The sequence below is a fragment of the Gymnogyps californianus genome, chromosome 5, assembly GCF_018139145.2.
Source record: "Gymnogyps californianus isolate 813 chromosome 5, ASM1813914v2, whole genome shotgun sequence".
Taxonomy (NCBI): Eukaryota; Metazoa; Chordata; class Aves; order Accipitriformes; family Cathartidae; genus Gymnogyps; species Gymnogyps californianus.
This window is the reverse complement of record NC_059475.1, coordinates 10,660,115-10,677,287: the sequence shown is the minus strand read 5'-3', so window position 1 is coordinate 10,677,287 and position 17,173 is coordinate 10,660,115. Positions and strand designations below refer to the sequence as shown.

Genomic DNA, 17,173 nt, shown 5'->3' with positions numbered 1-17,173 from the left:
AGGGTCCAAAAGAAAGTGATGCTGAAGAAATTCCTTCTGTTCCAAAGCTTGGTCCATTGGAGATGCATATCCCAACATCTAACCCTTTTGATGATGGGTTAAGTTTCTACACTTTGTAAGGAAATTAAAATTCAGTCCTTGAGTAGAAAACATCTATTTGCTGTTGTAAACTGTGTCTAAAACAATTGTTCTAAACAAACTTGTTTTGAAAGTGTTTTCTAAGCTTTCTGGTTTTCTTCCCATTCAGATTTTTGAAAGTACTTGACTACAGAATATGAGGCATGGAAGAGTTTTAAGGTGATCAGCTGCTTCAGGCTGAGCATCATCATCTTTCCCCAGGTGGATCTAGGCTTCCAAGACAGGCTTTCAGGTAAAAACTCTTCTGTTTCACAGTTGATGCTCTTTAGTAATGAATAAACTTTTCACAGGGTTTCTTCCAACAATGTAATTATTTGCAGTCTAGAGGATTAAAATGTGTATGTTTTGCATGAAAAAGCTGATTAGATTTTTTTGTACCTTTAACTAGTCGTCTCAGACCATCATTGGGTTATTAGTTTTTTATTTGTAGGGTCTGCTGTGGTGGAGGTGTTTATTTGATCTGATTTTCTATGGAAATCTTCTGAATTCTGTTCCATGAAATTCAGTGGAATTAGAACTCTCAAAGCTTATGAACTTTGATAATACCATCTTCAAACGGAGAGACACACTAAAACTAGTGTTTCCAGTCAGCGAAAGACAGACAGAACTTATCCTTTATTTATGTTGGGTAGAAGCAGTTGGCTGGCCAGTTAACTTAAGAGTAAACCTGGTTTAGTTAAAGATCATGCTGACAATTCTTTAAAAACAATTGTGTGAAGTAACGTGTTTTGAGAATGGTCATGGTTCGTGTGCAATATTCAGTACAGCAGTAACTGGAAAAGGAGAAATTGCCTATTATCTGTTTTATGGCAAAACGAAATAATAGAATTGTGATTTTTTTTTTTTTGCCGTTTTTAAGAATACTAAGTTTGAGATTTTTTTTTTGGTTGTTAAAAATATGTAAGTTTCTGCTTCTATTAATGCAGTGGTTTTTTGGTTGTGGGTTTGTTTTGTTTTGGTTTTTTTCCCCCTAATGTTAGACAATCCAATGGCAGACCAAAGGATGGACATATCTTCTACAATTAGTGACTTTATGTCACCAGACCCTGCTGACTTGATCTCCAGTTCCCTTAGCACTTCAGGAATGGATTGTAATAGGAAAAGAAAGGGAAGCTCTACTGATTATCAGTAAGTTGGATTTTCTCTTGATATAACACTGCTAAAGAGAGGTTGTAACACAACAATACAGTGGGGGAGACGATAGAAATATTTATAGCAATTTTTAAATAACCTTTTCTTGACAACCTGTTGTAAAGGTTTTAGTAAAGAAAAAAGCCACTGTGCACTAAGAAGAAAATTCATTATTTAATAATAAAAATAAAGCCTTCATCGCGGTGCAGCTAGAATTGAGGGCTATCAGATGGGGTAAGGCTGAGGAAAGAAACCTTTGGCTTATGAGGGGGGGAAAAATTAATAGAAATGAAAGGTACAGTGTGAAGGTTTTGATTATATATTTACCATTTACATAGGAAATAGAATTACTAGTGGGAAGGAAGATAATAAATTCCTTAAAAAGCAGAAGCAAAACTGCAAATAGTTTTTCTTCACCTATTTTTTGCCTTTTTACTCACTTCCTATCAGTGTGCTGCCAGCCTTTGCCTGATGAAGCTATTTTGGTCTCCTAGTTGAATATGAATCTGAATAGCCTCTGGTTTGAGGCAGTAGATCTGTCTTTCATTTAATCAACTGATTTAATCTTGTATTGGTCCCTGACTGTAGGCTATTATTCCTGACAAAATAAAAACTTGGTTTCGTCTGAATCAGTGGTAGAATGTGGTTTTGTTTCAAGAAAGCTGCTTCTCTTTAAGGGAAGCTTGCTAATATAACAGTGCTCAGAAGTACTGTCCAAGCCATAGCTTCTCTCTTGGGGCAGGTATTTGAAATAGAAAGAAATCACACCAACTCTGCTGTAGAATAGTGAAGGTTGTAGTAAAGTTTGCCAAATTTTGAAAAGCGTAATGTCTTCTGCATGAGGTACACCAAGGCCAACCTACTTACTCTAAGTCACTGTGCAAACCTCCTATGTAACTTTACAAAGCCTAGCTGCAGGGTAATTTGTGAATGGGTCCCATCCATTATTAGTACTGCTACGTAGTCCATTTTTATGTAACTTAGAACAAATTTTATCATTGCGGGCCTTTGGATTGTTGGCAGTTCTTTTTACAGGGAGGGCTAGAATTTTTAATCCATGCTGAGCATGACAATTAAGAATTAGGTTCCCTGTGCATAGGATTTCTTTTCAGGAGAACTTACATGCAAAACTTTAAGTACTGTTTAAAGACCACAAACATACTGCATACATACTTTCTCAAATATGGATTTAGTCTTCCTGAAAAGTACATGACTCGCTCTAGTTGAATTGACTACTACAAAATTCAGTGAACAGCCTCAATCTTACCAACTTCCTCTTCTCTAGAAAGGATTTCTCCATCTTATTCTTCTGGGTAGGAAGCATTGCTCAAGTCCTCTTTTCCAAAAGACAGCTTGCTCTTGTAGGTTATAATTCTGCCCTTTAGGTTGTGTGTGCATTTTTTTAAAATATGTGAAAACACTGTTTCCTTGAATCCTAAGTAAAATAAGTTTACAACAGCTGTCGTCATACCACAGTTCATGTTGTGTTGCAAAGGAAAAGGTGGCTAGTAAATATTCCTATTTTAAAATAGAACTTAAGGTAAACTTCCTTGACCCTTCCTTCTATATGTATGTATCGGTAAATGTTCAGAAATGCTACTATTCAGCTTTTGCTGCCTGTTAAAAATTTATTTTTTACATAAATTGTCTGAGTGTCCAGTTTTATGCTTCATTTACCAGTGAAGTCAGGGAATAAGGAAGGCAGAACCTGACTGTTTTAGTGTGGTTCTTTGTTCACCTCTCAAGTACAAGCAAGCATATTCATCAGCTGCGCTTTCAGCTCTCCACATGAGCTTCTTTCCAATTCTTTCTCCTGCCACTCCTCCAGGAAAATTCCTGTCCAACCTATTGCTGTCACTTCAGTAAAGGTTGTCTGTTCTCCACTACGGTCTGTTTTAGTCAAATGCTGGAATCCAAGACTTCATGCACAGGTCTATAAACAGTTAATTTCTTTTCTTGGGAGTAGTGTTTTCAGTTGAAATAATATGTAATAAGAAAACAAACTATCCTGAAGCATTTGTAACTTATTTTGTACCTCTTTTAGATTTTGTTTTCTGGGGTTTTCTAAGGCTAAAATGAATTTTGTCACAACAAGCATCCTGTAGCTAAAGGTGGCATCACAAGTGGAAAACTAAAGCCTCGTTTCTGTTTCTAAGTCCTAGTCTAGACCTGCATGCTCTTTCTTGGTGAGCATCGGCAGTGCTTTGAGCCATTGACTAAGACAGTAACTCAAATGTGCAAATTGAGAGATGAAGACGACCTTTAGCATTATTCAGACTTCTTTTACAAACTAATCACAAAGATAATTGATTTATAAGTGCAATGAATAATATATGAAAGGCTACCATGTTTATTTTTAAGGCTAATGTCCAATGTTGAACAGGAATAACTAGTATGTTAATGGCTAATATGAGAAGATTTTTCATATGACTTTTATAAAACGTAGCCTCTTAACATGTCAAAGCTCAGTGGTATTTCAGATCACTTTACAGTCTTGAAGTGATGCCAGCAGTTAGTTTGCATGTAGAAATTCTCTTTAATTTCCTTATGATATGCTAGAATCTGTATAAAGTTCAGAATTAGGACTTGAGTACTGATCAAAAGAAAATGTTCATCTGTCCTGCTGAGCAGAATAAAAAACTGAGAAACTTGGGATACATTTTTATTTATTTATTTATTTTAATTTCTGGCTTTAGAGTCCTCTGAAATCCCATTTATGTAACCACAAGGGCAACAGGCATAAAGCACAGATCTTCCATTTCTGAAGATGAAAAAATATCTCAGTGATTTGCATAACATAATTTATGTTAGTTGTTTTACTAGTTTTTCACATTGTGTAATGAACTATGCTATCTTTTCTTAAAAAGCAGAATTATTCTTTCAGAAAGCAGATTAATTTGAACAAGCTTGTTTCCTTAGAATATGTTCACTGCTATGGTCTTGGTTTTCATTGTTCTTTTCATTTCAAATAGAATATAAGTTAGCTTGAGAATTTCAACAGAAAATGCAAGACATTATTCTTATTTCCTATATATGGTGTACTTTATTTTTCTTTCTTTTCAGACTTGATGGCTTTCCTTTTGAGTAAGTATAAGTATTTTAATGATTGGTTTCACTTGAAAAAGGTGCTCGGTGTTTTTCCTTGCCTTTCCCTCCCATTTACTTAAAATTTGCAGATAAAAATTAAACCAGAATAAGCCAGACTTAAAAGTGTCCTTTTAAGCACAGTTGTACAGATTTATATATATAAAAAAACTCTCTTACTAATTCTTTTGTCTTAACAGTGCTGTAGTCTTCAGTATTCAGCTTTTTTTACCAGATACAGCTATGAAAACTTACGCTTTCCTCTCCTCCTTATTTCTGTACATACGGTTACAATATTAAAATGTAATAAGGGGGATCCTTTTTATTCTTCATGCCTCCTTCCTTACTTTTTTTTTTACGTGTTGAGACAAAAGTAAGCCATGCATTTACACTGAAATTTAAAATGTGCCTTGTTAGTGTCATACAGGCTCTCATTCTGTCCATGCATTTGGCCATCTCCAGTGGTTCGTTGGTCTAGATTATTACCATCTCCTACCCCAAAATCAACTACCATAAGGCAAAATAAAGTGTAGAACACACAGGCATCTGCACAAAGTAATTCAGAGCAATTTGTGAATTTTATGCTAGGCACGTTGATAACTGCCTCTGGTTGAACTTTTAACTATAGTAAATGCAAGTTAGTAGCCCTGTTTCTGATGAAGGCATGAAAAGCATCTGCTTTGATATGTCTTTCCCTGCCCCCCCCCTCCCCCCCCCAGTTAACTGAAAAACATTTTTGTAACAGATGATATCTTTGAACTGCAGCATGTTTTACTGTCAAACACATCAAACTGTGCCATTTTGTTAGCTCTGAAGGAGAGACAACTAATTTAAGAAAATGTTTTAATATTATAAAAACCGTGCAACTTCTTTTGTCCTTCCACGTTCTCACTTTTATATTCTTATTTTTGTATTTATAATTTAAAGATGACAGGAATACTTTATTCTAATTTTATGATAGTTTGATAACAGTTTTGCTAATCCTGCTTAATTTGTGATATATTGCTTTATTCTGTTTCTGCAGGGAAGGTATGGATACAGATAAAGATGACCAACATGGAAGGTACTATTGATACGGTCACTGAAATGTTAGTTCCACAGTACTGACATAGGATCCTGTGTGTAGATACCTGTTTTCAGTGTCACTGTGGTCATGTGTCCCAAATTGTTTCTTTGCTGGGACAAAGGCTTAAGATTGTTGAACAAATTAAAACAGACAAACAGAAAAACCCAACACTTTGAGCCACAAAGTTATAAATAATGATCTTTTCTGAAGAAAGGTTAAATAAATATTCAGATTTTTAAAAACTGATTTTAATGAGGATCAGTAGGTAGGTAAGATGCATTAAAACAATTAGGTTTAGTGTTTTCAACACTAACTTTGTGATATCATTTCTCAACAGATTGGATTATACAGACCAACAAGGCAGAATAAAAAATGCAAGGTAATACTCTAAACAAGTGTATTGACAAGAATTGCCTCTTGCCTTTTGCCATATATGAAATATTTGCATGTGTTTCTTATCCTGAAAATCATTTTTTCGAGCTTTGACCTTCTCTTATTTTTCCATATCTTTGCACTGTTAACATTTTTCATGTATAAACTGCATATAGTTTTGTGAAAATACCCATTTGGTAGGTAACTTGATTTTGGTCACTTCATTAATGTTGAAATTGAAGTCTGTCTGTTTCTGGTAATGTTACATTCTTCATCTTGTTTCTTTCAAACTCAATAGTGGGTTGTAAAAGTGTTAACAATTACTCTTTAATATGGAAAAATATAAAACAAAAACTATATTATTTAGTATTTATCATCATTTTTCCTGATTAGGAAGAGTTTAGTTCAGAGGTATCTCAAATACTTCACGTGGAAAGCTATAGGATGAGTAGAAGACTTAGATTGCCACAGCAAAAGGTAGTTTTAAAAACTTAGTACATTCATATAGTATACTGATTACAAATTCTTAACTGAATGCTTTATTCAATATTTATATACACTGGAATTTGCTTATCTGTGACCTTTGTGATTCCTGTTATGTTTCAGTGTATGTGCTAAGAACAAAAGTGGTGTACAGCAGTAGAAATGTCTAGATAATTTTGTACTGTTTAGTGGATTGTTTCAGAACTGAGGATTCAGTGTACTGTGTGACCAACATTATATGTGTTTCCTGGTAAATTAGAACCATGTGCTGCAGCCTTGCCTATTGCTTATAACTGTTACCCAAATAATGAACATAAAATGTCTGAAGAATTTTGTATGTGGGTGTTCTTTTCATGAGGATAAGAGGGTAACTTATTAGGAGGAGGTTATTTTTGTGGGTTTGTTATACTGGATTTGGGGATTTTTTAATTTATTTTCTCATGGTTTTCTGTTTTTCCTCACTACCTTACTTGTTTAGGGAAGCTCATAGTCAAATTGAAAAAAGGCGTAGAGATAAAATGAACAGTTTTATAGATGAACTGGCATCTTTGGTACCAACGTGCAACGCTATGTCTCGAAAGCTAGATAAACTCACTGTACTGAGAATGGCTGTCCAGCATATGAAAACATTACGTGGTAAGTTGATTGGGGGTGAAGGTGGGGGGACGGGACGGGACAGGACTGGAGGAGGATGGCAAAATGGGATTTCCCCAAAGCCATATCTTTCCTTTCCCTTTCTTGCCCTTTTGCCAAAAAGGAGTAAGTTAATACGTTTTGGGAGGACTTCTCCCCTTTTCTTAGCATTGGGTGCTACACGTTCATTTATAGCTTACTGGTTCATGGTCCAGTATCCTGATCCGACTGGGAAATTTGTGGATGAGAAAAGAATAGTTTTTCATCATCTGACCTGATTGATCACCATCACTAGATTCAACAACAGCAAGGCAGCTGAGGCGGGTGGGGGGAGGGAACAAAGGGCTTAAGTGGCAGTGCACAGTTGAATCTTGTGTAGCACTGAGCAGTGCTCTTAAGCAGGCAATGTGCAAAACTTGTTGGATAGAGAGGTTAGATTTTAGGTGTAAGTAATATTCCTACAGGAATTCTGAGGTTTTGTGTCCATACCTTTAGCTCTGTGTGAAAGAATGGAGAGTACTTTGAAAATTCACTTTTAGTCTTTTTAACCAGTTTCTGTTACAGGCACCTGAAGGGAAATATGCAGGTTTGGAAGAGCTGGGGTTGTTGCAAATTTCTGTATGCCCTAAAGCTTCATATAAGAGTGAATCAGTGCTTGGGTACAATCGGTGATGATAGTGAAAGCTTAAGCCTTCAAGAAATATGCCCCTGAGAAAAGCTAGTGATGCAGCTAACTTAAAGAAGGAATCGCTGTTCTAGTTTCTAGGAGACCTGGTGTCTTCCAATCATATTTATCCTAGCATTTTTGAAAGGTTTAACTTTTTATGCCACTGTCATTTGATTAGGTTAGTACTTCATAGCACTTCTGTGGTTACTAATTTGACTCTCTTTTGTCTTTATGAAGGGAATAGAATGAGAAGAATTACTCTTTAATAAATAGCTGCCTCATTTGTTGCTCATTTTGGGCTTTTGGCATTGTGAGATGATGTCATTGTAATGCTGGTTTTTGTCTTTGGTATGGAATGAGAGAACTGATTTGTAAGTTCCTAAGTGACAATCTGCTTACATGACCTTGTCATGTTTTACTAAGTTATAAGGAGAAGAAATAGTTGGAAGGTTTTTATTCTTTAATCTCTTATTTTTTGTTTCTAATTCTGAGACTAGACCATAAATCAAGGACAGCATTTGGGTTAAAAAATATGTCAAGGAACATTTTATATCTTAGAAGGCATTTAACTTGCATTACTACATAATACAGTATTTGTGTTTTAGCAAAAAAGCTTCATCCTTTTTTAAGTTAATACTAACAGAGCTCATGTTGATAGTAAAACAAAACCAAAAAGCAACTTTCATTTTAAAGAACACCTGCAGTGAATAACAGTATAAGAAGGAGCCAAAGGACAACTGCTCCTTTAAGTGTGTATTGTTAAGTTTGTGATATGGGGATTGTTTGTTTTCTTTAGGTGCTACAAACCCATATACAGAAGCAAACTATAAGCCTGCTTTTCTATCAGATGATGAATTAAAACATCTTATTCTCAGGGTATGTTTCAACTTTTAATTAAGAGATATTAATGGCTGTGAATATAACTCCCCCAAAGCAAAACACCAGTATTTTTCTGCCTTGTATCTCGGCTTAAGAATGTTCTGATTATGGAGAATAATGAAGAAATCTGCAAGACTGCTGCATAAAGTCAATGGGTTTTAATGATGACTAGCGTCTCTTAATTTAAGCAGAAAGATTTAAGAGGGAGATCTGAGGAGACTCTGATAGTTTGATGGTAACCATCAGAATCCTCAGTTATTTCATGGAATGACCCAAAAGTACATAAATTGTTTTCTTGCAGACTTTCTGCCGTGGGCTACCTTGACATGATTTTCAATGTACAATGATATAACGAACACCTTTTTTTGAGGTCACTGATGTAACATGACTTAGTATGTTTGGCTGATTGCTATATACTTCTTTTATAGCGTGGAGAGTATACATCATTTGTCAATAGTTAAGCTCTGCTAGTAGCTTGTGTAATTTCTGAAGCACTGCAGTGTCCAGATGCAGCATATGCAGAATTTAATTTTGCAGCATTGTGACTCTAAAGCTATAAAATTAGGGCCTAATCCTGCATGCTTGTATGTGACTGAAAAGGAGTACTATTGAAATGGGAATTACTTGCCTACAGGCACATAAATAAATATCCAGGTTATGTTTGGTTTCTAAAAGAGGAACGATGGAATAAATAGGTTAAAATAATATTTTAATTTGAAGGCATTATTAAACATAATCATAATATTATTGGACAAGACATGGATTCTTTCTTCCCATAAAAGTGATTTTACATTCTGGGCATCATGCCCAGAATGATGCCAAAAATGTTTGCAGATGCAAAAAAAACTTTATTGTAATTTTATATCTTGCCTGTTGACTCAGTTATCTCTAAATGTTAAGACAGCTCTCCTAGTGTAGAAATTCTACTGTATACAAAGTGTTTTTAAAGGCTATAATGATGCAATGAGGATGTATAACTTAGTAATTTTTTTTTTTTCTCGTTTTCCTAATTAGGCAGCAGATGGATTTCTTTTTGTTGTGGGCTGTGACAGAGGGAAGATACTGTTTGTTTCAGAATCTGTCTTCAAGATTCTCAACTACAGTCAGGTATTCTTTTCCATTTTAAGTAATGTTAGGCCTTAAAAGATTTGAAAGCTTTTTTTATGATTATGCATTTATATGGAGGGGTATTTATGTGAGTAGTCTGTCTTGAAAGCTAAGATTTGTTGCGAAGAAAGAGCTTTTCTCTGCCTTGTCATTAGAGAGGATTGTTTCTGGTTTCCATTCAAACTAAGGAGGTGAAACGGATCTAAATTTACTTCACTGATTGCTGCATTCTGATCAGGGATTTACCCTCAGGCTTGCAAAAGCATTATCGAATTGGGAGTGTAAGCAAATATTGAAAAATCAGTCTGAGGTTCTTCCAATAGCTTCATGTGAATTTTTTGACTTAGTTTTCTTTCTGTCTGTTCTGGTTTTGCTAGCATACTTACTGATGGAAACTGGGAAGCAATTATACCAGAGACAGGTTTTTAATATGTGCTTAACATGAGGCTTAACTCGCACCATATATTGTGCAAATAATATTCTTCATTCTTTGTCATCTGCCCTCCTTACCAAATTTAAAAACTGTATTAGCTTCAAAAGTTTTACTCAGCCAGCCTTTAGTTAGGTATATATTAAATACCTACTCATCATGTAAATATTGAAAGACAACATTTGCAATTATGATTTTTTTTCTTTCAAATGTGTAGCATATGAAGTGAAACTGAAGAGAAACCGGAATATTTGTTGGTGGTGGATTTGAGCATGCTATTTCTGCAAAACTCTTACTAAAAATAATGAAATAAATTACTATGTAATGTAGTCATAACTTAAGTATACAGAGAAAATGTACCTTTCATTAAATCCTGGATCTCAGATGTTTGATGTTCCTTCGTTAGACCTATATGTAAAAGGATTGTTTATAATGGATGCTAAAATTGAGAAAATATACTGAACAGTTATTTTAATTTTTGACTGAATATTCAATCTCTACAGAATGATTTGATTGGTCAAAGTTTATTTGATTACCTTCATCCTAAAGACATTGCCAAAGTGAAGGAGCAGCTCTCTTCTTCTGACACTGCGCCACGAGAAAGGCTTATAGATGCAAAAAGTAAGTATTACCACGTTTTGAACAACGTCATGCAGCCAGATTCACTGCTTCTGAATATTTGCCTAATGTCAAAAGTGTGTGTGGGGGGGTGCTGTTTGGATTGTGTGTCATGCCAAGGAAGTTTTTAGCTTAAAGACAGGAAAAAACCCAAAACCAGAAAGTATGAAACAGATACTTGAACATAGAAGCTAGTAGGTTTGGCATGCAGTGCAGTATAGATGCATTAGTTTAACAGGCTTTACCTGTGAGGTATCCTCTCTTTTTCCAGGCATCAAAGGTTTCATTTTTCCCATTAAAACATATGAAGCATTTGTTCTAATCCATCATTCTCAATGGTCAGAATACACTCAGTATTATTTTGGTAATCCTTAGCTGTCAGTCAAGTTAGAGAATTCTGTTTGTTTATTTATTACTTATTGCCACTTCCATCAATGACCTAACCTTTCTCTTACAAGGTTTTTAACCTGGTCCTTGGCATAATTTCCTACTATGTCTCTTAGCTCTATTCCACTCTGGTATTTTAAAGTAGTTCTGTATCTCTGCTGCTTTTGAGGTGAGTGGGTGTTTAATTCATTCTCATAACAGGAGTCTGCATTGCTGAAGTAGAAGGTGGTATCTTACAACTGCAGATTTCCAGGTCAAGTCTCATGCTTGTCAGGAGTAGAAATCTCTAGGATCTCATCTCAAAGAAGCCACCAGCTCAACTTCAGAAACTGAAGCTGAGAGAGATCATTCCAGGGCAGTGAGCCTAGAGGCTCCAGCTGGATCAGCTGCTGTTTTTCTGGCTCCTAGTTTTGTGTGGTTGTCAAGCATGTATATCCAGTGCTAGCTCCTTTTTTTTGTATGCCTCTGACAAAGTGAGGGCAAAAATAAATACTACGAATTACAGTCTTCCCATCTGCTATGATAGACTGATTGGTAGAATTTCAAGAACTCATATTCTTAAACAGTACTAGTATGTATGTATGTATTTTTGTGTTGGCATGAGTGACTCGGGCACAGCTTGTACTCTCACTGCTGAACAGCAGTTTAGAGTGCATGTGGTGCAGGAGTCTGACCTCCTTGAGGTGACCTCACTCAATTCTAATTTTGAGGGAGGCACACTTTATACTAAAACATTGGCATCGTCGTTTTCCTCCTTACGGTAAAAGCCTACAGGGCCCTAGAAGTTTTTGTACATGTTTATAGCTGTTCATTTATACATATCCCCATACAGAAAAGGTTGAAGTGGATAGCAAGCTGTGGAAAAGTTGCTGTGTGATTTAAATCCTCCATCAGCTCTTGGAGCACTGTCCCTGGAGCTCCAGCTGCATCACTGGCATTGCTGATACCTGTGCTTCTGATGCATGCCAGGCATCTTCCTGGAGCTCTGTTTGTACCAGCACTCTGCTGTTGGCTCCCAGAGTTGATGTGTGTTTTGGTACTGTGTTTCTCTGGTTACTTTCCGCAGAAAAGAATCTAAGAATCTCCTGCAAGAATACGATAAAGGTCAGGACTTATTGTTAGGGCATGTTCAAATGCACTTATTTCTGTGAGGCTAGAGAGATTTCTTACACATAACTGGAGGTCTTGGGGATTTGCAGTCCCTGTGTAGGTCATTGCTACCTTTTTTCCTCCTTCCATCAGAACAATGAAAAAATCTGATGTCTGGAAACACACCAGTTGAGATGGACCTGGAATGGCACTGGGCCTCTTCTGCTCTATACGCGCATACGTGCTCTCTGGGTGGGTGTTGTGATAGAAAAGTCTTGCAGTCTGAAGGGTCATGGGCCTATTGAGTGACTATGTATGAAGTACTGCTCTGGTTATGGGTAAATAATCTCTCTCTATTTTTAATCAGTTGATTAGTATTCAAAGAAATCACAACATTTATTGCAAAACCTATGTGGATTTGTACAATCTTTTGCTAATCTTTGCATTTAGAACCCTGTGTTCTCAAGCTTGCGTCAATGTTTTCACGTTAGAAAGTGGAATCAGAAATTCTAATGTTGACATGGTCAGTTGAGTCCTGCACATACTCACTCACATGAAAATCTCCAAAATAGGACTTTTGCTTCTGAAGAAGGATATAGAAGGACTTCTGTGCCAGTCCCAGCAAAGTTGAAACATTGTACAGTTGGGTTGTATGATGTAATCATTTGTATGGTTAACTTTTTACCTGACAAAGAAGGCTTCCTCACTTCCTCTGTTTGCTACAGCTGGACTCCCAGTTAAAACTGATATAACACCTGGGCCATCACGACTATGTTCTGGAGCAAGACGGTCCTTCTTTTGTAGGATGAAGTGCAATAGACCTTCAGTGAAAGTAGAAGACAAGGATTTTCCTTCAACCTGTTCAAAGAAGAAAGGTAACAATTATGCATTTTATTACCAAATGTAATGACAGTCAGGCTTTCTTTTATACAATTGCTTATTTGCAGTGGTTAAATTTTTACATTTATTGAACACTGTCAATGTTTCTTATTAAGATATTGAACTATGTCTAGGTCTGTTACTTCTTCATACTCTCCCCGCCCCCCCCCAGCTCTTACACACTGTATTAGGATATAAAGCCACATTCTCATCTCTGCTTTCTCGAAATGTTTGCAGGCAGTTTATGCTGACAGTTCTGGTGTGGTTACTGCATCTTCTTCAGACATTGATCATATCACATTCAGTCTTGACCTTCTAGCCAGTGTCTCCAACAAAGGGGAGCTGTTACCCATTCTATTTCTGTGCTCTGTATTTGTCAAGTGATATTTGGATGGATATCCAACTCAAAAAATGGGTTTATTCTGAGTTCATCTGTGGTTTTGGTACATTCTGAGCACTGGAAACACAGCATTTCTACACCAGAAGTATTTGGTCATAACATTATCAAAGTTGGTAATATTTTTTTCCTCTGCAGGGTATTATTCTAGACATGTTGGAATATATATTTAGTCCAAATTTGAAAGTTTCTTCTTTGAGTACTTTGGATAATACATTTGGTATTAGTTAAAGTGTAAAGTGTCAACTAGAGAACAGAAGGCAATTTCAGTGTTTTGTCTCTGGATGTGATAGCTGCCCCAAGTACTTTCTGCTAGGTTCGGACACAGCTTCAACCTTGGATCATGCTTTAGTGCTCATCCCTGCGGAAACCAGTTTGCTCAGTTAGGCATAAGCCTTTTACTCTATCTCTCTATGAAAGTCTTCTTCCTTGCAGTTTTAAGGCCTGCTCAGTGCTGAGGAATATGAGTTCTCCTTTCGGATACTGACTATTACTTGTCATTGTAAATCTTCCTCCTCACTGCTATGTACAGCTATCCTCTGTAGACCCCAAAAAGTGTATATTCTGCCAAACAAATTGTTCCTGGTTTTCGTAGGAGCCTCATGTTAAGTTGAAGAAGGCATCTTATTTATTTATTAATATACTAATTTCTTCAAACAGTCCTTTAGATTATTTATATCCTTTGCTGAAATACTAAAATGTGATGCAATTTCTACTTAAAGATTATCAAAAGCGACCTTGGTCTGAACTATGTGGTGTATCAGTATAAACAATGGTTTTGCAGAGATAAATTGTTTATTGAGTTCTCAGATGAGCTGCATTGAAGCAGGAGTGCTGAAAAATCCCTTAGTCAATAGTATCCCAAATTTCCTGGATAAGAGAGGAGATGCGTTATTAGCAGAACTGAGATGAAGTTCTCCAAAGCAATATCCATAACCTAACTGCTTTTTTGTTTTTTGTTTGTTTTTTGTTTTTTTTCTTTTTACAGCAGACCGCAAAAGCTTTTGCACTATTCATAGTACAGGATATTTAAAAAGCTGGCCACCAACAAAAATGGGACTAGATGAAGATAATGAACCTGATAACGAGGGTTGTAATTTAAGCTGTCTTGTTGCAATTGGGCGGCTGCATCCTCATGTAGTGCCACAGCCAGTCAACGGTGAGATCAGGGTGAAACCTACAGAATATGTTTCTCGACATGCAATAGATGGGAAATTTGTTTTTGTAGATCAGAGGTAAGAACTTGTAATAACTTCCACAATAAGTCACTGTCCAACACTGCTTTACTGACAGCTTTACTTAAAGCAGTGTAAATACTATTGAAAAAAGAAATGACTGTTCTTTTCAGCTTTTTACTAAATCCTGACTGCAGGTTACTTTGGTTTTTGAGACTGAGCTCAAAGTTATTAGTGTGTATTTATTCAGTATTACTGATTAAATTAAAAAACCCAAAAACCTCCAAAAATATGGCTTACGAGACAAAATAATCCAGGGATCATTTCTGCCCACTTGTTAAGGGAATGTATATATGTAATCCTCAGAAGAATATGCTGTCCTATTTTGAAACTGGACTTTGTAATTACTACCTCTTGTTGTTTGAAAACTTTTGCAAACACTACATAGTTAAGTTATTGCACAGGCTGCATTAGGTTTTGATAGTGTATACATTTATCTAACTATATGTTTGGACACATTCTGCTGAATTAATACTTCTGTATGTGATCTTTTATATTTGTAAGAAGAAAAGGTTTTCATAAGCTTTACTTCTTGGAAAAGGTTTGAGAACTTGTACCAGTGCGGTATCTTCTTTCAAACATCAATTTTATTTATTATCTAAAAGGCTAATTCTTATCTTCTTCAAAAGAAATAGCTTGAATTTTTTTAAGTAGCAGAGAGACATGACCTGGGTCTTCCATCAAAATAACTGTCATCGTCAAGGGAAAAAAGGTGGTTGAAGGATGTTAGTGGAGGGGTTACGTTGAGTTGGTTGGAGAGGGCTTGTTTGGTTCTGTCCTGGTTTCAGCTGGGATAGAGTTAACTCTCTTCTTAGTAGCTGGCACAGTGCTGTGTTTTGGATTTAGTGTGAGAATAATGTTGATAACACACTGATGTTTTAGTTGTTGCTCAGTAGTGCTTATGCTAAGTTAAGGATTTTTCAGTTTCCATGCTCTGCCAGCAAGCAGGTGTGCAAGAAGCTGGGAGGGAGCAGAGCCAGGGCAGCTGACCTGAACTAGCCAAAGGGATATTCCATACCATAGAACATCATGCCCAGTATATAAACAGGGGGGAGTTGGCCGGGAGGGGCGGATCGCTGCTCTGGCATCGGTCAGCGGGCGGTGAGCAATTGCATTGTGCATCACTGGGTGTTCCCCCCCCCCTTTTGTTATATTCCTTTTCATTACTGTTATTATTATATTTCATTATTACTATTGTTAGTATTATATTTTACTTTAGTTATTAAACTGTTCTTATCTCAACCCATGATTTCTGCCTTCTTTCCTGATTCTCCTCCCCATCCCACCGGGAGCGGGGTGGGGGGACAGGACAAGGAGTGAGGGAGCGGCTGCGTGGTGCTTGGCTGCTGACTGGGGTTAAACCACAACAGGTTCCCTTCCTTGTCGAGATGGATTGAGCCTGCCTAGATGAGGCTGTTTCAGGTTGCCTGTGGCTTAGGCTCTGTTGCTTACAATGTAGAAAAGCCCAGGCTCCAAACTCTGACAGAATCTGCCTGCTGGAATGTGTTTCAGGGGTGTGTCTGGTCTGTCAGCTGATTTTTAGTGGACTTTGAGAGGAAATAGAGCTAATAATCTTGAGAGGAAGTGCAGTAAGGAGAACCTTTTTTTTTAATGTTATCTATCTGGTTGGGGTGGTTGGGGTTTTGGGGTTTGTGGCTTTTGGCTGGGTTGTTTGGGTTTTTTTGTTTTTCATTTTGATGAAAGCTTTTTAAAATACCAACTCTTCAGCAGCAGTGCTTAGAGCTGGTGATCACTGTGGGAGCTATGAGAGCATTTGTAGCCTTTGTGTTGCTCAGAAAGTATGCCATTCTGTCATGCCTAAGTATGGTACTTTATGAATGAGTTTTATTTTCAAAAGATCAGACATATTCCCCTGATGGATAATTTTGAAGTATTTCTAAAATAATAAGACTCAGAAAATGTTGACCTGTTAGGTTTAAACACTTATGCTCTTATTTAATTGTTTTCCAGCTGTTGTTTACAGTCCTTGGCATGTGTATACTACTTCAAAGGGCTCTTTGAAAGGGAATTCTTTTAGAAGAGAGCCTCATCTGTAGGCTTAAACTTGACATCCTATGATCTGTGCTTCCACTGGAGAATATTTAGGCACCTGTAAAAGTTGAAAACAATTTATTTCTATGTTGGGGTTTTTTGTTCATATAGACTTGCACTGTTCCTTTGTCATTTGTCCAAGGGAATCCAAGAAAGAAACGCTTCTTAAACTCTCTGTGACCCTAAATTTTGTCCTTATGGATTGCATGGTCCCTGGAGAAGAACTGCTGTAGATTAGGTACTAACTAGCTGGGCTACCACAGTCAGAGAACTACTTAACAGTTCACTGTCAAAATGACAAGCTACACTGGACAGAGTTTTAAAGAGAACCATCCCACCTCTTACTTCTTCAGTACTTTTACTGAAACTGGATGGTGAATTTGAGAGTAAAATTAAATTTAGTATATATGCAGATGACATCATATACAGCTTCAGAATTCAAAGCTGCCTTGTTAAATCGGAGAAGCAAGCTAAGGAAAAAAAGTAAATAAAGGATGAAACTCAAGAAGGACAAGAACAATTTCCT

At 36.6% G+C, this 17,173-nt stretch overlaps 1 protein-coding gene across 3 annotated transcripts in view; it reads left to right on the top strand.

Moving 5' to 3' along the window:
* Positions 1 to 260: 260 nt before the first annotated feature.
* The window catches only part of BMAL1 (basic helix-loop-helix ARNT like 1), a 28,212-nt gene continuing 11,299 nt past the window's right edge, over positions 261 to 17,173 (top strand). The window contains exons 1-11 of one of the 3 annotated variants that reach the window (XM_050896954.1): positions 261 to 370; positions 1,119 to 1,266; positions 4,333 to 4,353; positions 5,378 to 5,416; positions 5,757 to 5,798; positions 6,753 to 6,910; positions 8,371 to 8,450; positions 9,468 to 9,560; positions 10,494 to 10,611; positions 12,810 to 12,959; positions 14,349 to 14,595. In XM_050896954.1, the coding sequence (XP_050752911.1) occupies positions 1,127 to 1,266; positions 4,333 to 4,353; positions 5,378 to 5,416; positions 5,757 to 5,798; positions 6,753 to 6,910; positions 8,371 to 8,450; positions 9,468 to 9,560; positions 10,494 to 10,611; positions 12,810 to 12,959; positions 14,349 to 14,595 (1,088 nt within the window). In that variant the 5' untranslated portion in view covers positions 261 to 370; positions 1,119 to 1,126. Of the gene's footprint in view, positions 371 to 1,118; positions 1,267 to 4,332; positions 4,354 to 5,377; positions 5,417 to 5,756; positions 5,799 to 6,218; positions 6,269 to 6,752; positions 6,911 to 8,370; positions 8,451 to 9,467; positions 9,561 to 10,493; positions 10,612 to 12,809; positions 12,960 to 14,348; positions 14,596 to 17,173 lie in introns of those variants that run through there. The other 2 variants (XM_050896952.1, XM_050896953.1) reach the window with 2 other exon arrangements.